This window comes from Hakea prostrata, chromosome 6 (assembly GCF_041222555.1).
Source record: "Hakea prostrata isolate BN-2017 chromosome 6, UWA_Hpros_2, whole genome shotgun sequence".
NCBI lineage: Eukaryota > Viridiplantae > Streptophyta > Magnoliopsida > Proteales > Proteaceae > Hakea > Hakea prostrata.
The window spans coordinates 33,209,837-33,234,357 of record NC_142605.1 but is presented as its reverse complement, the minus strand read 5'-3'; the positions used below and the strand labels follow the sequence as shown (position 1 = coordinate 33,234,357).

General features: G+C 38.8%; 3 protein-coding genes and 1 pseudogene across 4 annotated transcripts; 2 read left to right on the top strand and 2 right to left on the bottom strand.

The window, feature by feature from the left end:
• Positions 1 to 3,505: 3,505 nt before the first annotated feature.
• On the bottom strand, positions 3,506 to 3,638 carry LOC149013438 (small nucleolar RNA U3; annotated as a pseudogene).
• Positions 3,639 to 4,250: 612 nt separating this feature from the next.
• LOC149013437 (alanine-tRNA ligase) lies at positions 4,251 to 14,978 on the top strand. Of its 2 annotated transcripts, XM_089158459.1 has the most exons (10): positions 4,251 to 4,579; positions 4,689 to 4,755; positions 4,897 to 4,974; positions 5,578 to 5,630; positions 7,308 to 7,391; positions 13,398 to 13,450; positions 13,544 to 13,608; positions 13,767 to 13,825; positions 14,283 to 14,366; positions 14,481 to 14,978. In XM_089158459.1, exons 1-10 carry the CDS (start codon positions 4,376 to 4,378, stop codon positions 14,484 to 14,486), a joined length of 753 nt encoding a protein of 250 aa, XP_089014585.1. In that variant the 5' UTR covers positions 4,251 to 4,375; the 3' UTR covers positions 14,487 to 14,978. The 2 variants fall into 2 exon arrangements, with proteins under 2 accessions (XP_089014585.1, XP_089014586.1); XM_089158460.1 differs by lacking the exon at positions 14,481 to 14,978 and having other exon boundaries at positions 14,283 to 14,372.
• Positions 14,979 to 16,124: 1,146 nt separating this feature from the next.
• On the bottom strand, positions 16,125 to 17,633 carry LOC149013436 (GATA transcription factor 4-like). The gene is made up of 2 exons (XM_089158458.1): positions 17,001 to 17,633; positions 16,125 to 16,904 (listed from the first exon to the last, which is right to left on the bottom strand). The coding sequence occupies exons 1-2, from the start codon at positions 17,238 to 17,240 to the stop codon at positions 16,290 to 16,292; spliced, it is 855 nt and encodes a 284-aa protein (XP_089014584.1). The 5' UTR covers positions 17,241 to 17,633; the 3' UTR covers positions 16,125 to 16,289.
• Positions 17,634 to 21,622: 3,989 nt separating this feature from the next.
• LOC149013435 (receptor protein kinase-like protein ZAR1) lies at positions 21,623 to 24,520 on the top strand. Its single transcript, XM_089158610.1, has 2 exons — positions 21,623 to 23,384; positions 23,493 to 24,520. The coding sequence occupies exons 1-2, from the start codon at positions 21,992 to 21,994 to the stop codon at positions 24,131 to 24,133; spliced, it is 2,034 nt and encodes a 677-aa protein (XP_089014736.1). The 5' UTR covers positions 21,623 to 21,991; the 3' UTR covers positions 24,134 to 24,520.
• Position 24,521: the final 1 nt, after the last annotated feature.

The following is a 24,521-nucleotide window of genomic DNA, read 5'->3' as shown; positions in this document are numbered from 1 at the left end:
GAGATTTCAAATATCTAGAGATTTCAAATCTATGGAATTATAATTTATAAAATTAGATGTTTGGCTGTGAAATGAAATCTGTGGATTCATCCTAAAAAACTATTTGATCCACGTGATTTTTTGTGACTATGCAAATGTATAGTTTTTTTTTAAATCTCTGGATTTTACCCCTTACCCATAAATCTACAGATTCACGTTTTTAGTGTAAAAAAGTGAATCTCTAGATTTCATGAATCTAGAGATTTTTACAACCAAAAGGGTATAATTCTCAGATTCATGAATCCAGAAATTTGAAATCTCTGGATTCATGTAACCAAACAGGCCCTTATATATTTGTAACCACCGCATCACTAAGAGTGTGAATCATTCGTGCGTGGATTTTTTTCCAGAAAAGAGGCTGCTCCCATCTCTCTCCTAGAAACGCAGGAAAGGAGTTCCTTGTTTGATCTCCTGACCATCATTTCCACACGACATTTGGGTTGTGGAATTTGTTCCCTTTCCTAGTGATTGTGGAATCATATCGGAGGAGTTTGGTGGAAGAACAAGGACGTGGATTCAATTTACTTCGTTGCAAATATTCTATATTAATAAGAACGTAAATCCAGGTAAGTATCTTTCCCCTATCAATTATGAAATTGAAAATTATATGAAATATTACCTACAAAGTTTTATTAATAGACTTCAAATCTAATTTTTTTTCCTACAATTTCTCTTATAATTTCTTTCCCACATTTGTCTTTCATGATTTTTTTTTAATATTTCTCCCACAATTTTCGCCCCTACGCTTTATTTCAATATATATATATTTTTTATTTACTTATAATTGTGTTATCTATATTTTATTCCTCCCATTAATTTATCTAAATTTTTAATATGGACCCCACGTCAAAATATAATAAAATAATTAAAAAGTACGACCCACAATAGGTCTTGGATTGGCCACATAATATGTATAGTGAAAATACATTAGTGCCTCCTAAAAAAGATGATCCAGACTCATTATTCGGCCCCATTGTTCAATCCTAGCTCCACCCTTAGTCAAAGCATAAAGAAGTTGCCCTATCATCTCTAACACATCGAAGCACCATACCAGCAAACATAAGAAAGATAGAACATAAACTATTCTAGAGATATGGAGCTAGACTTTTTGGTTACCTTGATCAAAGATGGATGAGGTTGTGGAGTGCTTAGAATTTAGCACCAAAAAGCAAAATTGGTCATGCAATGTCAAGCTCCACTAATTTGTGTCTTCTTTTTTTTTCCGTGACCAAAATAATGTTGAAATTTATCATGTTTCTTGGCTATATATATTTTATGTAAGATCGTTAGTTATATAAACGGGAGCATTTTTGCCTCTTTGTTGAGTAGGGATAGACTGTAGGAATGAGGACAATCTTGCAAACTCAGTGGTTATGATATTTTAATCAGAAATCGAATATTATAGGTCTAACATGAAGATAAACAAAATAAATTAAACAAAATGATGAAATAAGGGAACCTAGATACTCCATTTACAGTTTTCTTCTTGCAGCGAGGTAGACGAAAGGGATACTACATTAACATTCAAGTTGTTCATGAATCATGACGAGTTCATCACACCCGGGCGCCAATGCGGGACCCACTGTGTGTCCCACCTATGAATTATTTTATTATGTTTAAACGTAGTGTCCACCTTAAAAATTTAGGTAAAATAATAGGAGGACTAAAATATAGATAACATAATTATTAGAAAAATATATTGAAATAAAGCATAAGAGCTAAATTGTGGGAGAAAAAACTTTAAAAAATCATGAAATAAATTGTAGGAAAAAATATAGATTTGAAGTCTGTTACCTAAATAGGGGGAAAATAGTCAATTGGCATAAATTAAGTTAAAAATAAATAAATTCAATGATTATGATTAGATATAATAATATTAATAGCTGAAATTCTAAATATCCAACTAATAAAACTTAAAATTTAAATTGCTATTAGTAGGAATTGAAAATTTAGGGATTCAAAAATAAAATAAAATGGTTACGATTATATTTGATAAATCAATGGCTGAATTCTAATGAGATTTAAATTACTATTAATAAAATCAAAATTTTAGGAGAAAGAAAGAACAACAAATAAATAAATAAATAATTCAATTATACTTTCTGAAAATAATACTAGAAAAATCTTGAGTGAGAGAGAGATAATACTTGATAATTGTGGATAAAATTTAGAAAAACTACAACAACTACTCCAATGTTTTGTGAGACATGTGAGAAAAAAAAGAAAAAAAAAACAGAGAGGAAAATAAGGAATAAAAGAGGATATCCAGAGAGAATAAATATGAGAGAATAAATTGGGACAAATTCGAATATGAATTAGTTTTTAAAGCAAATTGCAGTGGCACTCCAAAATGGAGACCTTAAAGCACTGACACCTCACTTTATGTTTAAAAAGCACAAAGACCCAAAAATTAGATTTTCATTGGATATATTTGTCCAATTTATCATTAAAAACAGCTAAATTACTGTTTATTTAAAAAAAATATCTTTATAATAAATTGTGTCTAAAAGATTTTTAGTGATAAATTTGACAAATATATCAATGAAAATCCAATTTTGGGGTCTCTGTGATTTTTAATCATAAAGTGGGGGTGTCAATGCTTTAAAGTCTCCATTTTGGAGTGCCAGTGCAATTTGCTTTAATTTTTAATTAGGATTTAACGTTTTATTTTTTATTTTTTTAACAAAACGGGGTCAAAAGACCCAGGAAACAAAAACAAATGAAATCAAACTAAAACACAACTCTTGAGAAAATCCTCTTTGAAGATGTCCGTCATTTCTTGCATGGAATCATTAAAAAAGACCAGACCCTCTCTTCCAGTCAGTAATCTTGTTAATTTTGACGCCTTACATGACCAAATCTGGCATGGCCTCAAGAAGCATATAGGTTACAAATTTCAGCAATTAATCTTCCCATCAATCCTTGCTCATTAACTCCTGAGCCCAATAACCATATGGTATTCAGTGAATTTGATTATCTTTGGAGTGGCCATGCTCCCATATTGAACGCTACCTTCAAGGCTTCACCCCTTATTTGATTGCATGCATTTCCGCCTCTACTACATGGCATAGAGGAATTTTGATAGCAAATCCTCCTCTGAACATAACTACTTAATCCCGAATCACCCCCAACTAATTGAGTGTGATAGTCCTTCACATTCACAGCAGCATTTGTGTTACACTTAAACCATCCTCTTATAGGGCATGTTCACCTAAAACCTAAAACTCTTTACCTGGCTCAAGAACAAGGCCTCGGCATGTTGTCCAAGCTTCCTTATTGGCGCATAAAACTCCACGATAATGAGCACACCATTCCCTGGTCTGGAGAAATCAACTCATGGGTATCCCGATTTCGCCATCCCCAAAGAAATTGTAAGGTACACACAAACCGCTCAAGCCAATCTTTGCTCCATTTGGTAGCAAACCTGCAAATATTGGCATAGATCCATTCATTAATCATACGATCCTAAATGCTTATTGTAGAACAACAATCCATAAACACATGTAAAACATTTTCCACCTCTTAGATTCCTGTCTCCTTAGAACTCAAGGATACAGAGGTACGAGCCTATTGAACAGATCCTGTTCAAGTAAGGCCGTCACATTTTCCACTTATGTCATGCAAAGATAGTATTTATCATTATTCTGAAGATGCAAGTGATGCTTTTTAGCATTAGTCATCAACCGATTCTTTACAACTAGCTAGAAGAAGCTTAAAACTAGTGGTTTAACGGTACCCATCATCTTTATCAACTTTTATTTTTAACTTTGAAGGGGCCAAATAATGGTATTTCACATGTGAAGTGAGAGAAATAAAGAAAAAATTAGGAGTATTTAAATTAAAAAAAAAAATTTGGGGGACTATTAGCCCCAATGTGACTCCACCACTGATTACACCAGTAAGTTTGTCAAGTTTGTCGACTGAATTCACATCAAGTGTTAAGACTCGTCACTGTGTTTAAGTAGGCACAAATCACTGTAGACATGACCAATGGAGGAGGAGTAGGATGGTTAAGAACCTGCTTCTCAGTGGAATGGTAATGGGTTCAACTCCTTCCAGCGGCATATGTAATATCCCTATCCCTATATATAAAAAACGCCTTTGTATAAAAAACGCCTTTGTACAAAAAAAAAAAAAAAAAAAAAAAAAAACTGGTTCATGGGCCTCTACTCGTGGGTCCGGGACCACCGAAAAGACCGACGGGGTTACAAACCCGAAAGATGGACGCACTAAAAGCCACAACCTACGGGCTGACCGTAAATTCTTTCCGGCAGAGCCAGAGCTCCATCGAGGAGATATTATACGGGGAAAATAGTGTGAACTTCAAATCTCTACCATGGCGACAATTGCTGATTCGAACGAGAACTCAGAGTTGCCGCCCGGTGATGACCGAAACAAATCATGGATCAACTACGGCGCTCAAGAAGCGCAGCTCATACAAAAAAACCTAGAAGAGACCGTCAATTCTGCTATTGAAGCCACTGGCAAGCGTTTTTCTGAAATTATATCCACATCTTCTGCTCATTTTCATATGACCCTAGTAAGTTTCAGAGTCCTTTTATCGTTAGTGTTATTTGCGTCTCTTCATATTTTTTAATCAAGTAGTTCTTTGTAATGTTGGTTAAGCGAATTGAATTTGTGGATTTTAGGATATGTTGCAAGATATGAAGTCTGATTATCATGCCTACGAGGATGCGTTCTTTGGGAAGATCAAAGGTTCCCTTTCCTTCAATATCCTTTATAATTCCAATTCATTTGTTATTGTGCTTCTTCATTTTGAAGCGTATTTGCAGTTGACACGATGCTCTCTCAATTTATTTTGCGGTTGGTTTTTCTTTTATTTATCTATTTTTGCAGAGGGTCTTGTCGTTGCAGCCTCAAATCCAATGGCTACTTGTGGGGTCGCTGCTGGATTGGGGATTTTGACATTGAAAAGTACGTTCCAATGATCGTTTTAGCACTAGAAAATTTCTCTTATCTAATTTTATGGTTCAAAATCTGTTAAAAAAACTTTATGAATACAAGGATGCTTAAACTCTTTGTATTGTCGGTTCCCTGCTTCAAGCTGCTGAACACCCCTGTGAATTCTTTTAACTGGTAGAATATTGCTGGCGTAGGCATTAGTTGGGTTTGATGTTCAATACCTCCTTTCAAATCAACATAAGAAAAAGAAAAATGGTTCAGTGCCAAACATAATTCTTGTTTCTTTTGGTAGCCTTTTGTCTTGCTGCCAACACGATTCCCAGGTTGGCCCATAATTTATACCCTTAACCTTAATTCGTACCATAAACCATTTCTCCTATGGGGCATCGGCTTGGGGGGGGGGGGGGGTGGGGCGGAAGAAGGTGCTGGTTATCGTTACCTCATTAGCTACTTTCTTATCAGTAATATTTTAATCAATGCAAGCTGTGGACCTGTGGTGCACATACATGTTCTGACCCTTTCACATTTACTGTATCATATGCAAGTAATGAAATCAATTCTCGGGTTTGACGTCTTCTTCAGTTCTTGTATGTGTGATATATTTCATATCTGCAGGGCCAAGGCAGTTCTTGTACCGTGGTACACTACGCCTTTTTTTGAGTGAAGAGGTAAGCAGAAACTGTACTACTCACCACTTGTGCATCTCATCCATTTGTTGATTTTAACATGACTAATATTTCTCATCTCCGACAAAGTGGGACAAATGTCTCACTTTTATTGGCACTTTTGGACAAGTTTTATCATCCAGATAGTATTCTTTTTGAAAAAAGAATTGATATTAGGTGTAGAAAATTGAAAGCTAACCTTTTATAGCTTGAATGGGTTATTTAAAAACAAAAATGAGAAGATTGACACTTTTGGGCACTTAATTTCTTAGATCTCACTATTGTATGTTATTTTTTTAATTCAGGCTGATGAGCTTTCTTGAGTTTTTTCAGGTCACTTATCATTGTAAAAGTTTAATCTCTTACCTCACAAATTCACAATGCCTTGTTAATGCTTTATTTCCTCTAATAATTTCAGCGAACAATGGGGGTTTCATGAAATAAATAAGTTTTTTGTTCTGTGCAACCACAGTTGGTTACACTGTGCTTGTTTTGTGTCACCATAAAGATTGTGTTTCAAAAATCTCTCTCATTTGCAATAGGGGGCATAAATAGTGAGGATCATAAATCATAATGTGAAACATCAATTGAGCGGCTTTCAGCTGAAAAAGTGTAGTCCTCCTTCCTTCACTGGCAGGGTTGGGTTGTTCCGTGTCAGCTCCCGATGTAGTTAAGTTCCTCTCTTCTTCAGGGCTCATCTGATGACTAGTAAAATCTACCAATCATTTTCCTATAGCAATGGGGTGAAACACTGTAGTAAATCTGTAATGCTTTTCAAGATAAACATTTATATTTAATTTTTAGATATACAGAATAACATGGGATATCCTGGGTTCCATAACCCCTAATCGTAGGTTTTTACGGCCCATGTGAGTAATCAAATCTATTAATTTAGTGATACAATGACAATTTTGTAGTTTCCTTAGCAGTTCAGCACCTTATGGGCAGGGTACGTCAATCAGGAATTATATTTAATATAGGTATACTTAGCCACCATTGAGCTGGGCGTGGTTCTTTTCTTTGTTCCTCTGTGAAGATCATCTTTCCACCCTGGTCTTACAGTATAACTTAGTGGTAACTTTATGTAGGTCAACACTCACATTATTGGGAGTGGGGAGTGTATAGACTCCAGTGAACTGCCCGACAGTGTGCTCTTGACAGATTCTCAAATTTCTCCCAATCGAATATTTGGTTACTCAAATTATTTCTTCATTTTTTTTTTTGGGTGGGGGGTGGGAGGGACATTGGAATATTTTTAAACTTGTCATTTATTTTTCCTTCATACTCTTTAAAGAATATGTCGTCCCCATTTAGTTGGAATAAGGATAAGGAGTTGCACTCTTCTAAAAGATTCGTGCAGCTGATGAAAGTGTACCTAAGTTATGACTTATGAGGGGTTGTTGACTTAGTAATTCGTAGCTCTTGCCCCCCCAGATTTTCTCAGTATGCAAGTGCGTTTCAGTTATTTAATTTAGTTTCTTACAGATTAAGCGGCATGCAACTACAAATTGAAAACTTTAGCATTGTGTAATGACTTACTAGTGACATTTCATTTTTGGATGTATTGTTTATTATTGATATCCTTAGAGAATCCATGCAAGCATCATTGTATCACGTAGAAGTTGATAGAACCACATCTGCAGTCCTTGGGTTTCTAAAGCAATCACTTCCCATTTGCAGGCCTTGGTCTCCAAAGCTGAAACCAAAGTCAAGGAGCTAAGACAATCTATTGAACTTATGAAGGCTGAAAGTGAGAAGTTGGAGGTAATATGATGCAATTGCTTTGTTCAATAGGGTTGTTAGCAGTTATTTCTGTAATTTATATAAATTTTTTTTTTTAATTTTAAATTTCAGGTTGACACAGGTGTAAGGAAATTTGTTTTCTGTTTCTATAAATTATGATATGATCAATTTTATAGTTTAAGTTAGTTTTAGCAACTTCTATGCACAGCCACCCATTGCAATCAGATTGAATACTGCGAGTTTCATGTGCTGCTGAGTTGCTGATTTTGTGAATGGTTTCCTTGTTCTATTCTCTTGGCTAATCTGGTTCTTTCTGTCTGATGTGTTCTCTCCAAACTCATCCTCTGTTAATCTTCTGATCTCAGTTGTGTTATTTGTTTCTTGATTTAGACATATTCTGTTTCTTTTTTTACGTGGGTTGATAGACTGTTTTCCAGTCATGTTCTGCTTCCTGGTAATAAATCTGAGATTAGTCCTTCGTTAACTAGAAAATCAAATCCAGCGCTGTTCCTTCCCCCCGCCCCCTTCTCTGCAGTTGTCTATCAAACTAGTCCAGTCACCCATTTTATTTTTCTTTCTGAGCTGTACCTCTCCACCAGGGTTGAGCAACAACTCCAACACCAGATTTTTAGGCCAATCGGAGTTCATTTGGGTGAGTTTTATCACCTGTCTTTAAATCTGGTTTGAGGTATTCTGTTTTTCTTGATAGGAAGAATATCTTTCTCCTTATTTAATTTCAGGGCATGATATTCCAAGAGTTGCATAAATTTAGATTTCTCTTCTAAGTTATCTTTATTCTAAATGAAATTCTTGAGAAATCCTTTTACTATTAAGTTTATATACCCCCTTGTCCTGTCACCCAGTATTCCTCCTAATTAAGAGTGTCAAAACCTAACCCGATCCGTTAAAACCGGACCGAACCGGCCCGTTATAGTCCAGACCGGCCTGAACCGAAGTTTAATGGGCTGTGTTTGGGCTGAACAACCTCAGCCCGCAATGGTTTGGGCTGGGCCGGGCCAGCCCTTAAGTGGCCCGCTAGCCCGAACCGTTTGGCCCGAAACTAGCCGGAACCGAAACCAACCCGTTAAACCCGTTATAAATAAATGAAATAAATTAAATTTAAATGTAAAAGACAAGAAAACCCCCAAGTATTCATTTATTTTCCTTAATTGTTTTGCTTTGAAACATGCAAACAAGACTGTCAAACCTTTGCCATTTGACAGATGGGTTTAGTGAATATTTAGCAATTGTATTATCATTTGAAAATCTTTTAATGATTTATTTTGATCCATTTTTGCAAGTGTTAAGAAGGGGGAGAAGAATAAGCAGAGACAACCCATTAAAATTCATCAAGATGCTAGCTTTCATTTGTATATATTAATTCTATAATTTTTACTTCTTTGTAGAAAAAAGTTTTTGGTTTGAACACCGAACACAAGAGACTTGAAAAGAATTTAATGTTTATATGTGTTTACATGCTCTTGATAAATTCCACACATCAACAAAGTATTCAAACATACTGCTAGTAAACCCGAACCCAAACCGTTAGTAAACCCAATTTTAAACCGTTAGCCCAAACCGTTAATCAACCCGAACCCAAACCGCACCTGCCCGAAACCGTTATTTTCTTAATGGGCCGTGTTTGGGCTGAGTGTTTTGCAGCCCGAAACCGTTAGGCCCAGCCCAAAACCGGCCCAACCCGAACCGTTGACACCCCTACTCCTAATAGGGTCTTAATCTGTCATCCGAATTTACAGAATTGCCATTGTTCTTTTGTATCTGAAATTTATACCTTTGTTGTGCTTGAAGTGACTTACTGGGGTTGGAACCCCGTGTTACTCCTTTCCGCTTGGTGACATTTGATATGTAAGAATGATTGTGGAGTTCCACCATTGTTAGACAATAATTGGACTTTGTTTGTAGGAAATAGGACTGTAGGTTTAAAATTTGTCAGATAGGGTGGACCACAGAATAGTAGTAAAGGTATTGTTTTTTTGATGAACAAATAAATTCATTAACAAAGAAGAAAACAATTGCTTATACAACAAAGCACGAATTTACAAAAGCTCAAACGCATAGACTGAGCACAATGGGACAAAAGCCCAAAAGGAAACTAGAACAAGCACTAGCCTAAAGGAAGCTACTTTTTAGAAATTTTCTTTTTCTTCTTCTTCTTGGAGGGTGTGAGGTCAACCAAGAAATCATTGCCAAATGGATTATGCCCCTTATTGGCACGACTATTCCTTTTGCAACCAGCATGATTGAGATCATTCACGGGGGGGAGGTAGGAGAACCATAAGCATACTCAGTAGTGTTCGGATCGCTAGACAGAGGATTGGTGTTAGAAGCAATGGCCAAAGGAGAAATTGGGGGGGGGGGGCTGAAAACGGAGGGGTAAGGGCTAGAAAGAGGGAAGGGTTGAGAGGAATGAGCCAAGAGGCTCGGGATGAGTATGGGGGAAGGGTTATGAGGTGACGTGGAGGGGTTGATGATATTAGGCCCATGGGCTGAATAGGTGGTATTTAAAAGGTTGGAGAGATGGGACGTGGTCTCGACAGTGAGAGAATAGGTTTGGGTTGGGTGAAGAGATGGGTACCTAGGTTGAGGGGTGATATGAAGGGCCCGCAGGGAAGGGGAGGCAAGGGTAGAAAGTGGGTATTTCAAAGAAGGAAGAGAGAGGGGAGAGAAGGTTGGTAGTAGGGGTTGAAGCACGAATGGAGTAGAGTCAGAGAGACCTGGAGAAGAGAAGGCAGCAAAGGATAGATTGGCAGCGTGGCAGAGGCTTTGGTTAGGCAGAGTAGGCACTGAACCTAGGTCATGGTTTTGGACAGCGATACAACTACTATCAGGAGGTGCAAGGTTAGGGGGCTCAAGAATTGTAGATGACAAGGGTTTGCCGTTGATTTCATTGGGAAGATTTTCCTTGGTTAGGTTAGCAGTGTCAGAGACTGCAAGGCGGGAGAAATGGTTTTGAATACCACCGGAGAGGCTTGCCGGAATAGACTTTAGGGTTCACCGGTGGCGGATGTAGACAGTTGGATGCGAAGCATCGACGATAGGTTGATAGCTATTGAGGGAGGAGCAACAACAGAGTTGTGCTTTTCAACAACTTCAATGGAACCGGCAATGGGAGCAGGGGCAGAAAAGGAGTCATCGACGGTGACTTCTTCTAGGGTATTAATGGTGGAAACAGTGACAGCAGTGACATCTTCCGGCATGTGATCAATAGGTTAAGGAGCAACAAGCAGACTAGAGGTGCAGTCGGAGGTGTCATGACCAAAGGAGCAGCATCAAATGCGGCGTTTCAGGGGAATCCAATCATAAACAACAATCTGGTTGAAACAGAGACCTTATCATCTTCAAATGAAAATGGAGGAGGGCAGCTCCGTAGCAGCAGAAACTTCAACACTAATACGGGCATAAGACAGGCGTTCCATAGAGTCTTTTGTTTAGTGCAGAGAGGATGCAATAGCATAACCAATTTGACCCAAACATTATTGATTCCAAAATTCCAGAGGGAGACCAGGGAAGTTGATCCACAGGGGAATCAAGTTGAAGTCGACCCTGCAGAGAGGCAACGAGGGCTCCCCTGGCTTGATGAGAATTGGAGTTTTATCCACAAACCATGGGGAGAGCACGGGATTTGCAGGTAGAGGAGCTGAAGTTGAAGAGGAAAATACCAGAGTCGAGCAAGGAGTCCATTAAACCAGAGGACTTCATTGTTTAGAGAGAGAGAGGATTTGATAATACCAAAAGGAGGGCAAGGACCAAGGAATTGGCCAATGACTGTAGATTGCCAGTGGAGGATTCCAACTAGAGTGGCAGAGGAGGGGCAGTGAATGAGAGGAGAAGGAGAAGAGGTCAAAGGAGGGAAGAAGGAGAGGGAATAGTCGATTGAGGAGGTGCTAGAGGAAGAGAGAAAGAGGGAATTCCAGGGTCTAATTGCAGCAGGGTTAATGGAGGGAGATTTGAAGCAGGGGTTGGGAGAGGATGAAGGGTGAGGCCTGTCCGGCGGAGGGTTGGAAGAAGACAACTTGTCCTAGATATCGTTCCTTGAATCGCCTGATTGTTGCTCAGCAGCTTTGGATGAGCTGAAACTATTCGAAACTTTCATCTTTTGCGGAGCTCCATCACCCCAGGGAAAGAGTTGTTGGATCCCTTGTTAGTTGCACTCTCACAAGGAGAAGAAGCCAATATTTCGAACCTTGTCCGCCCCAAGTTCTTAAAGTTGGAATCTTCTCATCTCATGGTAAAGCATGTTCTTAGTAGGGTTCACATATCAGGTGGAAAGAAGTTCTGTAAAAATGGTATGGAATCTGGTCTTGTTAACTTCACTGTGCTTTTAAATTTTAAATCTGACAAGCAAACAGAGGAGTGCTGTAGAATAATTGAAGAACTTGGACAAATTCTGAATAGTAGTAAGGTTGCTCCATGGTGACAAGTGATTGGGAGTTTGAGTTGGGAACTGCCTCTCTGTGAACTTGGGGTTAGGCTACACACATCATGACGTTTACAAGACCCCGTAATGGTGGGAGCCTACTGGGTATGTGCTTTTTTAGGCTACATTATGAACTTGATATGTGGAAAAAGTCATTGTCTGCTTAAGTTCCTCAATTCTCAAGGGGTAAGAGAACTTGGATTGGATCCTCGAAATCCTTATTGACATGACAATGAAAAAGTTGAGTAGTTGCATAGCCATTTCTTATTGGATGGACTTGATATGCCTAACCTTATCTGATTAATCAGGCTTCGGGAGACCTAATGTTGGCCCATTGGGTTTACAGACCTTCAACTTTTATCTTTGGTCTCTGCCTCTTTTAAAATCTTATTGGGTTTTGATTTTGTACACAAGGTTAAAACTCCATGTGCTGTTAAGTAAGTTAGGGCATTGTTAGTTGCAAATTTATGTTGTTTTCCGTTTCCTTTTGAACACACATGATTACCAACTTTTTATGTTGGTTACTTGAAAGAATAATCTTTTATTTGGGGTTGGAGTTTTAAAGTCAATTTATTTGATCTCTGTATGTGAAGTTATAATCATTCACGAGTTAATGGAATTTTGCAAGGAAAAATTTTAGTTTGATTTTGTTGCCTCTCCTCCTCCCTCTTCTCCAAGAAACCCTCTTCCACTCATCCTCGTGATTCCCTTTCTTCCCTATCCTTGTGGCTCCATTGCTTGCTGTCTCTTCCAAATTCAGTATGAGGATTCTTCAAACTCCATTCTGCAGGTTCTGCTCACATTGCACCACTGCCATATGGGGTTGGCCAACCTTTTGATGATACTCAGTATGGAGCAGCAAGAGGAGCCAAGTTGGATGTTCTCGAGTTCTATTTTGATATGATGAGGTGATATTTGCATGGTAACCACTTCCCATACTCTCTGGACTGGTCATAGAGGTGACCAGTCTAGCACAAAATATTAAATTTCCTAAGGTGAACTTCCAAGCAGCATAAGTTCATCCATACTGGTTTTGATTTACTATGTATCATATAATTTCAGAAGTGGGAGGCAGAAACCTACAATTAAGTTGGGAGTATCCCAGTTCAGCCAAGGTGTCTTTCTATACCTTCCTTCGTTTTCAAGATCATCCAAGGTTTTCAAGTTTTGGAACCCATTTTTGAATTATAATTCGAGAACAATTTCAAATTGTAAGATGACATAGTATATAAGGTCTCTTTAGATTTTGCAAATCTTCATCTTCAAATCTATTGGAGTGTTCCCCATTTTGCAAATTCTCTTTAGAAGCAACTAAGAGCCAGTCACCAAATATCAAACCAGTATGCTGTTGCATTAAGCGACAAAAGGCCAGTCACCAACATCAAACCAGTGTCAGTGTCCGGGTGCATTGTGTGCTCAAGTCCTTTCAGGTTCTTTAAGCTTAATATATCAACTTACGCGTGTATGCTACCTCAAGTCACTTTACCAAAAACCTCCTGTTTGTTTATGTACCTTGCAATGTCTTTTATTTATAAATAATTTGGGTGCACCTTGCAATGCAAGTTTAAATGGGTGGCTTTTGATTTCAGAAGAAAGCTTTAGAAGCAGAAGAGGAGATCAGACGGGGACGAACAAAACTTAGGTTTGGTTTTATTGATTTATAGCAGAAGATTGGTGTTCTATATCCACGATTTCCTTTACTTACCAAGTTGACCTTCTGGGTATTGCATTTCAGACAGGCAGGGAATCAGATCCAAGGCGTAATTCGTTCAGCTTATAAGATTGAAAGACAAGCAAAGGGTATGATACATTCTCCTTCACAAACTGCCCTTGAGAAATTGTGGTAGTTGCAAGACATAGTTTTGTGGTAGTTGCAAGACATAGTTTTGTGGTTTTCTGGCTTTATCTCAATTAATTTTGAGTGTGTGCGTGGGTGTGATTATTTTCTGTTATATTAGGCTTGATAGATGTTGTTGGAGAACTTCCTGGCAGACAGGCTTCTCAATTTCGATCACAGGTAAATTATCTTTATGGTTTCCTTGTCTATAAATTTAGGTTTGGAGATCATCTCAATGAGAGTATTTAATAAATATGTGGTAGTGGCCTGTAGTTTGTAAAGATTAACGCATGCTCTAGAGGCCCTTCTCTGAGTCACAGGCAGAATTGGACTTCCAGTTTAAAGTTATTACCAACTAAAGTTTTTTATGGTAATGCTTAGGCAGAAAGGGGAAAAGAAGTAAATTTCCATTATGGTGCTAATTTGGATCCCAGAAAAGAGAAGAAAAATAATGAGTTTAATGCTTATTTTTACTCTTGAGACTGGTCAAAATCATCTTTACTGGATTGACACGTGGTGACAATCAGCGTCCTGATTTATATTATTTCTGTTTGGAGATTTTATTAGTCCTGGTCTCCTGGGTTTACAACTCTATTCTGGAGATGAGACTGACTATGTCAAGTTTTATTGTTTGCAGGTTTCTAAGCTTGCTTCTCATGCCAAGCGAGAAAGAAATGTATTGACGAAAGAAGTCTCAAAAATCAGTAACTATGGAATTTCGGTCTGATTACTGACCACTGATTACTCCTTGCATGCTATTGTTATTGTGTGTTGAATTTTTATGTTCTAATGCTATTTGTTTTGGTACTCAGTTTTTACTCTTACAATTTCGCAGATCTAAGATGCGATAGGAGATGGGATGTTTTCATCTCAGCCTAAACGAAAGCAAGTTCACCTGGGATTGCCGAAGTACAGCCAGTTTATACTTGTATCCCATTTTAGTCTATTTTGATTATTCATGGTTAAAAAAAAGGAAGAAGAAGAAGAAGAAAAATGATCCTATTTCTCAGATTTGCCCTGTATTCTTTACCGTTTAATTTGCAGGTTGGTTGAGTTGATTTTGTATTCTTAAAAAAATGCAATTTTGGACATTTAATCAAACTTTGAAACCTTTGATTTTAAGGGAACCCCTTTATCACAATAGTGATGCAAACAAAATAAACAGTTTCTCATGGACTGTTTAATGACAATTACAAAATGTGGTTTTTCCCCCTTGTCAAGAAGTCTCAAAAATCAGTGACAGATGAACAGTTTTTCCGTGGATTCCTTTTGGTATGAAGCATTTTCTTTTTACAGTGAGGGTAAATGAGTAAATCTACCCTCATGGCAACTCAGGCACTCGGCGACAATTGCAATTTAGAAAATTTGGGTAAGACAATTTTATCATCATTTTTTTTTATAATAATACATATTTCTGTGGGTTGGGTAATTGACTCTCTCACTCAACCAATCAGAAGAGAGTTTTTGGAATCTGGAGTGGGTCAGCTAATGGTTGATAATAATATAGGATCAAAGATTCAGAATCGTGATGTCAATGATGGCAGGAGGGCTGTAGCTGTAGAGGTGCTAACTTGGTCAAAGACCACTGTTTTGACTTTTCCTTTCAAAGAAGGCGTAATCTTTGGAAGTCATCTGCATTCAGGGTTGAAAACACTCAGGTGTTTTCTCTACTGTAATCCAAAATTTATCCATTGAATCTACCTTTCTCAGCTGGTAGGAGCACCGGTGTTCAACCGAGTTCAGGGCCGCTCCGTGTTGGCTTTCCTTGCACAGGTTGCGTTGGGAAAATGAGAGGGTGGTGGTTGCAGCCTTGCAGGAAAGTGAAACCATGCCAGAGCTAGGTTCAGGTAACTCTTTTAATTAAGATGACTGTAGGAGGATTAGAATGACGATTGTCGACAGCTCAAGGGTGAATATGAGCAAATTAGAAGATGTCAAAACCTGAGCAGATAAAAATTTCCTAATCTTGTTTCCCACTATAGCCTCGTAATGTAATTTGAGAGCCTCTCGCCCTGAAAAAGCTTGGATCCTGCGCATTAAATGCACAGGATCATCAAGCCGAAACTTAGGTCGTAGGATCCAAAATTTCGATCCCACCGCCCAAAGTGAATGGCTTGATGGTCTTGCGTAGGACCCAAGCAAGGTCCCGCTCCCCACACCTCACCTCACGATCACCAACCATTGGTTCCATATGATGTACGCATGTCGGTGTACGGAAAATATCCTTTCGCACCTCCCCAACCTTTTTAATCTTTTTGTTCCCTCTTTGTCCTGCCCCTAATTCAGACTTTCAAATACCACTTCCTTCCCTTTCATTTGGCATTTTCGCTGCACCCTCGTCTATAACCAATCACGTGGAATACCACCCTCGTCATTCAAGCATCACACTCAGGTCCTCTTGAAAACAGAAAATTTTCTTGAATTTCTTTTTCGTCGGGATTTCTCGAAAAATGAGAGTCAGATCTTACTTCTTAGCAAGTTAAAACACAGAAAGATTTCATGAATTAAGAAAAAAGAAGTCAGAATAAACCCCAAAACAAAGTACTCTGATTTGACGTGACGCGATCGACCTATCTCGACACGTGTAGGAGCATGTGAAAAGCTGCTACAATCTGAAAACTCTTTTCTAGCGTCGAGCCGTCGATCAGCAAACCTGGTGGAAATCAGGTTGGTGGTGGGGGTGGTGATAGAGTAACTGTTGCTGCTGCTGCTGGTGTCCGCCGCTCTCTTGTTGCCCGAGATTCTCTTTCTGCCTCCGCAACTCCATCACTTTCCGGTGAGAATTTGAATGCTGAGTCAGCACAAACGTTGGGCTCGCAGCTGGACGGTACTCCGGGACCAGTCGACCCGACTTGTATCGTACGCCACATGCGTTACATAGCGTTTTCGGTCCCAGTGGTCCCGTGCGCCATTGCGGCGTCTTCTCCGATGCGCAGTGAGCGCACTTGCGCACCTCACCTGGCGAAGATGGCGACGACGAAGATGGCGAAGCCGGCGATGAGCTCTCTCTTTTTCCCGCCTGATTTGTGATGCTGCTGATCAACTTATACTTACCAGAAACCAGATTATCGTATTCCGGCAAAGTGGTTTTCCAAGTACGATGCGTTGATGCCACTCTTGATCGCTTGCTCCTCGCCCTGCCGGGGACCGATGCTTCAAGCCGATAGTTGTCAGTTTCTCCGATTTTATTCACCGGAAAGTCCATGAAAGAGTCGTCCGCGAATTTCGAGAGCCATTCTAGTTCTTCAATGTCATCGTTCTGCAACAGAGGAAGAAAGAGAAACAAACATTAACTTATAAGAACTGATTTGCATCTTGACTGTGAATTTCTGATAGAAGTATCAGTAATACATACGGGAACGCAGAGTTCGTCGGTGAAGTTCCTGGAGCGGCTGGAGTCAGTGTCGTCATAATTACCGGAGGTGGAGGAAGGACGGTTACCGGCGAGATTTTCAGAACGAGGGAGGTGGTTGTTGGTGCCAGAGCTGGGGATGAGGGTTGTGGAAGTGGAAGAGGAAAATAGATCGTCGTTGGAGAAGTCGAGAAGGTCTTCGACATGGAACAAATCAGGGGATGTGAGTCCGTACATATCCATCTCCGGCTCCGGCTCCGGCTCCGGCAATGTGAAGAACCAGAAATTCTCCAATAAGGTTGGTTTTCTGTCTCCCGTTCTTCTTCACCTTCAACTTCTTAGCTTAAAAGTACTCAACAATGGCGGTGAAAGAAAGAGAGAAAACAGAGGCACAGTGTGCGAAACATGTGAGGCTAGGAACGTGCAGTGAACTAGCCATGCAGTGACTAGTGAGTGAGTGAGTGAGTGAGTTTCCTTCATATCGCTTCCGATTTTAAGTTGCTTTAAATAAATAAATCATTTAGAATTTCCCAAATTTAAAATAGCAGTTAATAAGAGAAGAAGAGGCGAAGTTCACGAGAAATACGTTATTTTAACAAAGGTAATAACATGGGCTGAAAGGGTAATTAAGTCATTATCGTGACAAGCCAGTGGCATATTCGAACCAGGTTTGGCGTTTCAACGAAGCGGTAGAGCAGCCAGAGAGTGCACATGCTTGGCGTTTGTAGTGTTTGTGAAAATGGTAAATGGATCACTGGAGAGAAGAGGAGAGAAGAAGATAGAGGATTGGTTTTTGTCTTCGTTGCGTTTTCGTCGTGACTCGTGAGTCGTGACGGTGAAAAAGAAAGAGGACAACTGGAACCAGCTGGCACCGCTCTTCCAACCTCGACGACGGGTTCAAGTGAACATTAAGACAGCACCTGATTTTTTTTTTTTTTTTTATTTTTTTTTATTTGCAACTTAGTGACATTTTGGCGTTGGACCTTTCCACGTAGGACTAATTGCTAAAAGAAAAAGCCCTACCACGAAAGGGATGTGTGGGTCCTGCAAAAAGCGTCGGCATCTGGGTGTTAGAGTCGGGTTTTTGTGGAATTGGGTGGTTGGATCTGGATCTGGATCCTGATCCGGAGTGGTACCATCCGTCCAATGCGGTGCTCCTACGAGCCGCGATTAGGAGTGTGGACTCCGGATTCCCTCTACTCTCGGTACATGTGAGGTATTGAGGTGGGGGTTCATATGCGGTTTGACTTTAGTGCTCTCCATTAAATGAACAGTTCTGTGCTATTTACGGTCGAGATCTCGACCGTCTGTTTCACTTTCCACCCACTTGCGAAATGAACTGCGAAGATCGTAGGCAGAAAGTATTACACATTTACAGGTGAGTTTACTTTTATTGTGTAGTAAAAATGTGTGAAGGGAATATAAATCTCTACCTTCGACGGGTAAGGGATTCAGACTCTTATGTTAATCATGAAGAAGAATTTCTACCCAATTTGGCATTTTTGGAGAAAATGCAAGTTGGATAGGACTGAAGGAATTGTTGCGATCCTCTACCCTTCAACTTGTGTCTTTCACCCACAAGTTTGGATCCTCTACTCTTAAGAGGTTAAAGATTATACTTCTCTCATATCCCTCCAATACACATTTAAAAAGATGTTTTACATTATATCTATTTTACTTTTAAAAATGGTCTCTCTTCTTCATTTGTGGTAGAAAAATATGAAGGGAGTAACCCGATAAATAAAAGATACAGTCCCAATGAAGAGGAGATGCTTGTAACTTTTGTAAATTTTAATATTTTAAGATGGTCAACTAATTCTAAAATGATAAATTAGTCTTAAATTTTTTTACATGAAATCTCTTCATTTTCATTGAGAACAAAACAAAACCTCCTAGAATCGAATCACGTGACCTTCCTGATGGGCCATGACCTTCCAAAGTGGGGAGCGGAGAGTATCTAGGAAGGGAGAAGAGTTTGTGTATTTCTCCTAAAGCGATAAGCATTGTAAATTAACGGTCATGTGCACATTAAATAATTTAGTTAATTTAATAAAATTAAAAAAAAATAGATAACCTTAATCCTATGCAATAAAGAGACCAGCCTAAAAAGAAGTAAAGAAAGAAAGATAAGGATAAAGTACATAACAATTATTAGAGTCCACTAGTAAGGTTTTATTAATCCTTTATAGCTTAATTTCTTGAATGGAAAAAGCCTTTGACCAAGGAACAATTATATTAAAAGTTATGAGATGTTAGCCTCATTTGAAGTGCCTTAAATGCTCGATCACACCAGTACACTATCCTTATTTTTTAGGGCTTGAGTTTAGTGTTGTACAATTAATGAGCAACACAGTGCTACGAACAGTTGAGATTAAACATCTATTTTCAAAAGCGTGTTTTAAGAAACTGACGGTCCATATCCTTCAGTTGAAATCTCGACCTCAAACGTTCGCTGCAGCATAACCCAAGCAATTTTCCCTTTTTTACTTATCAGGAGACGAGAGGAGGAGAAAAATGGTGAGCATGTGAGTCATCTATTAGTGTCGGCAACCAGGGAGTCTACACTGAAAATTAATTTTTAAATAGCTAGAGATGACCAATCAGATCAGTGGGAATCCCTAAATGAGGAGAAAGGAGAGAAGGGAGACAGAGCACATGGATCGCAGGCTTGCAGCAGGTGAGTAAATTGATTTAATTGCAGTCCAGTTCTGAAAGAGGAAGTTAATTAAGCTTGTTTTACTGATGCATCATGCATGTATGTGCTTTTCAATCTATTACCCAAAATAAATAATTATCTTTCAATAAAAATTTGAAAGACATTTTTTTATAAATGATCAAAAACTAGTTTTTGGCATCCTTCACTTTCAAAATGCTTACAAGCTATTGGTAAAATGAGTCGTTCTTTCATTTGAAAAAAATGAATTGTTTTTGTATTTGTGTTTGAGAAAGATTTTTGCTATTCTAATATACAAAAAACATATCTCAAAATTACATATGAAGGACATTTGATCCAAATTTCACTCATACAATTTCTAATTCCTTCTTGCCTTTATAAAAAAAAATTTAAAAGAAAAAGAAAATCTCTATCGTGTCCCTCGAGAAGCCTATTAAAATGCTTGATCCAACTTCTATTTTCTCAGTACAAATTTTACCAAATGTTAAAATTATGTTCAAACTAGGGTTTTTTGATAAAAACACTAGAAAACAGTTATTGAAAAAAAACGTCATTTTCACCACAAAGTGTTATCAAATGCAATAGAGTATAGGAAAGCGTGTCCTCCACACCTTCCCCCCCCCCCCCCCAAAAAAAACCCCTTTGTGACTAGCCTAATGATGACCATAGATTGAATAATTACATTTTTATATTCATAATCCATTACATTTGGATTGATTTAAATAATATTTTATCAACCAACGGGGTTGGTCCAAGTGGTAAGTAGTTTGGTCAGTTTAAGCAAGGTTTCGGTATCAAAACCTTTGTGGATGCAAAAATTCCTCGCTGGGAGACTCACCCACCACAGCTAGGTGTGCGACTCAGGTCAAACACCGGATTAGTCAAGGCAAAGCCTTGAAAACCAGGGTTGGCAAACAAAAAAAAAATCTTATCAATTTTTGAAAGGGTTTAGATTTATAGATATTAATTTTCTTTTAATATGGATTCTCATGCACAAATACGACTAGATTTCCAACTATTTACCACAAATTTTCATTTTGTTGTAAAATTGGATTGAAATGTGAGAGCCTTTCCTCTATTCTTCCAATATTCAATTTTTTTTTTTTTTTTTTTTTTTTTCTTTTTTGGTTTGCCAACCCCGGTATCCAAGGCTTTCGCTCTAACCCCGACTATTTTTCTGTTTTATCTCACAGAATGTGTTTCTAAGTATAATACAAGAAATCTCCAAAGATCGAAAAAAATCTGGTAAGTTACAAAAGAAAGTGATAATACGTAGTTAAATTAAGTAGTAGTAACAAAGTAGATGAAGGTCTCCGAGGAAGTGATCGGAGCAAACATTCTTTTGGGCATCCACAATATTTCGGGCGGGGCCGGGGGGGAAAAGCAAAAAAAAAAAAAAAAAAGGTGGAGGCCGGTAGGTGGGTTAAATTGAGTACCTTGCTCTGGGAAGGTGACCGGGGTTGATGATGAAACTCGGGTGGGAGTCACTTGGACCAAGCACTCTTGTTGGGTACCTTGGATTTGGGTGTCTTTTTATCTCATTAGAATGTGTTTCTAAGTATAATACATAGAAATCTACAAAAGATCTGAAGAAAAAAATCTGGTAAAGTTACAAAAGAAAGTGATAATACAGTAGTTAAATTAAGTAGATAGTAAACAAATCAGATCATAATCAATCAATTTGACAGATTATCATGTTTAGTTTATGGACGGACTTGAACATGAATTTCAATTGCTTTCCCTCCATACACCAAGTTAATCCTTTTGATCAGTATCCATCAAAGTTTTATATACACTTTTTTATCAAGAAACTTTATTTTGTTTGTTCAATCAACAAAGTTACATCATGCTTTTTTTTTTTTTTTTTTTTTTGGTAATGAGTTACATATGCATTATAAGGATTAAAAAGAAACAACGTTTCCCAAGAAGCTCCTCTAAACCCAGAAAATCAGATGCTTGTCTTTGCCAAAGCAAGAAGGCCCACTTACACGGGTTATACACCCCCAATACCAAGTGGGGCTCATACTTCTAACGGCTAGTTCCCATTTTCCTATTCTCATTTACAAGCTGATTTCTCTGAGAAATCGATTGTTTTTTCAGTGAGAAATGGTTGGAGAAGGAACTGTACTACATGGGCCATCCATAACCTTGGTTGGAACTTTGCTAATCATGGAGCTGGTCGCTTATAATTCCATAATCTTTCCAGGCGCTGCTAATTGAAACACACTATTTCCAACCCTTCCGGTTACTTGTTCTCCCTCTGTATTCTGGGTTTTGCTGCAACGGTCATTATTCTCCAGGAATCGCAGATTTTGCAGTGATGGTTCTGGCTCTTGCATGGTTATTTCTTGTTCTCTGCAACTCGTCTTTCCTTGTGTGCTCTTTGGACGATGAACGCGTAGCTCTTTTATCACTCAAACAGTCAGTCAGTGATGACCCAGAAGGGTCATTGAACAACTGGAACTCTTCCGATGACAATCTATGTTCATGGAATGGCATTACTTGCAGAGAAGGTAAGGTTGTTTCTATTAGCATACCTAAAAAGAAGCTTGTTGGGTTTCTTCCATCTGGTCTTGAATCCCTCAGTTCGCTCCAACGTCTCGATCTCAAGAACAATAAGTTCTATGGGAGCTTGCCCCTTGGCTTGTTTTATGTACAAGGACTCCGAAGTTTGGTTCTTTCTGGAAATACTTTTTCGGGCTCTATACCTCCTAGTATTGGCAATCTGGGTTACCTTCAGATCTTAGATTTGTCGCAGAATTTTTTGAATGGGTCTTTACCCACCTCGTTGATTCAGTGCAAGAGATTGAGATCTCTTGATCTCAGCCACAACAGTTTCACTGGTTCTTTGCCACTTGGGTTTGTTAGTAATGCTCTTGAAAATCTCAATATTTCATACAACAAGTTGAGCGGTTCCATAGGTGATTTATCGAGCTTGCAGGGACCTGTCGATCTGTCTCATAATTTGTTCAGTGGTTCGATCCCACCCAGCCTTGGGAATCTTCCAGAGAAGTTTTACATCGACCTTTCTTACAACAATCTAAGTGGCCCGATACCTAATAGTGCTGTTCTGTTGAACAGAGGAGCTACGATTTTCACTGGGAACCCAGGGCTCTGTGGACCTCCATTGAAGGATCCTTGTTCTTCAAACGCTGCTGGTGTCGGTGCTCCAACGGACAATGGCTTTGTTAAGAGTGGAAAAATTGGACTGATCAGTAAGAATGCTGTGATTGCTATTGTGGTGAGTGATGTGGTGGGAATTCTGTTCATCGGGTGGTTGTTCTCTTACTGTTACTTGAAAATGTGCAATGGTGGGAAAAGATCAAAGGGGAAAAAGGAGTGTCTGTGCTTTAGGAAAGATTTATCAGAGACTTCATTTGAAAATATAGAGCAAGATGGTCTTATTCCACTGGATAAAGACGTGGGTTTTGATCTGGATGAGCTGCTGAAGGCATCTGCCTTTGTTTTGGGCAAGAGTGGAATTGGTATTATGTACAAAGTTGTGCTTGAAGATGGAGTTACCTTCGCAGTGAGGAGATTGGGTGAAGGAGGTTTTCAAAGGTTTAAGGAATTTCGGTTGGAAGTAGAAGCAATAGGAGAGATCAGGCATCCCAACATTGTACCTCTTAGGGCCTATTACTGGTCTGTGGATGAGAAGCTACTCATCTATGATTATGTTCCAAATGGCAATCTTGCTACTGCTATTGTTCATGGTAAGCCAACTCAAGCTCGGATTTTCACACGTTTCTTGTTACTTCGATTTGCCGTAAATGTTTTTTTCTTCTTAAGGACCATTTTTAACATTGATGATGATGCAACAGGTATTCAAAGTTTTTCAGAGAAAGCTGGAATGTCATCGTTTATACCGCTGAGGTGGTCTGTTAGACTGAGAATCATGAAAGGAATAGCAGATGGACTTGCTTGTCTGCATGAATTTAGCCCCAAGAAGTTTGTTCATGGCAATCTGAAGACAAGCAATATACTCCTCGGACATAACCTGGAACCTCTGATTGCTGATTTTGGACTCAAGCGCCTTGCTGATATAGTTGGAAGCTCCCCAATGCTGCAATCCAATCAAATGACTTCTCCAAAGCTCATTCAAAAACAGAGTGCAAGCACAGAAACTTGTTATCAAACTCCTGAAGCCATGAAAATGGTGAGGGCATCACAGGAATGTGATGTTTACTCGTATGGGCTGATTCTGTTGGAATTGATTTCTGGAAGATCCTCAACAATCCAAATTAGCACATCAGGCATGGATTTAGTTCAGTGGATACAACTTTTCATTGAGGAAAAGAAGCCATTTTCAGATGTCTTGGACCCTTTATTGGCCGGAGAATCTGACAGAGAAGAAGAGATGGTTGCTATTCTGAAAATTGCTCTGGCCTGCGTACAAACCAACCCCGAGAAGAGACCACCTATGAGACATGTCTTAGATGCCATGAACATCTTATGTCCCTGAGTGTTCTCATGATTTATAGCATTTTGATCTACAGAAAAGAAAATGTATCCCTCATTTTCGTCCATACATGGTGCCTTGAAGTTTATAGCATCTGATCTGCAGATTTTAGTTTGTCTTCCTCAGTTTGATATAAAAACTAGGGCTGTAAACATATACAACTTGGGCATACTTAGATCCAAACCAAGCCTGCCAGGTACCTAGATTCCAGGCTCGAACCGCACAAAGAAACTCGAAATTGGAGAGGACTTGAGTCCTGATTCCCAGCCTACACAGGGTTGAGTAAAGATCGTAGCAGTGTTAAATTCGGACCACAACTCCATCCATGTTCTATTTGTTTCACCAGTACTTTCAAGTGATACAGGAGGAGAAATGGCTTTTTCTTTCTTCT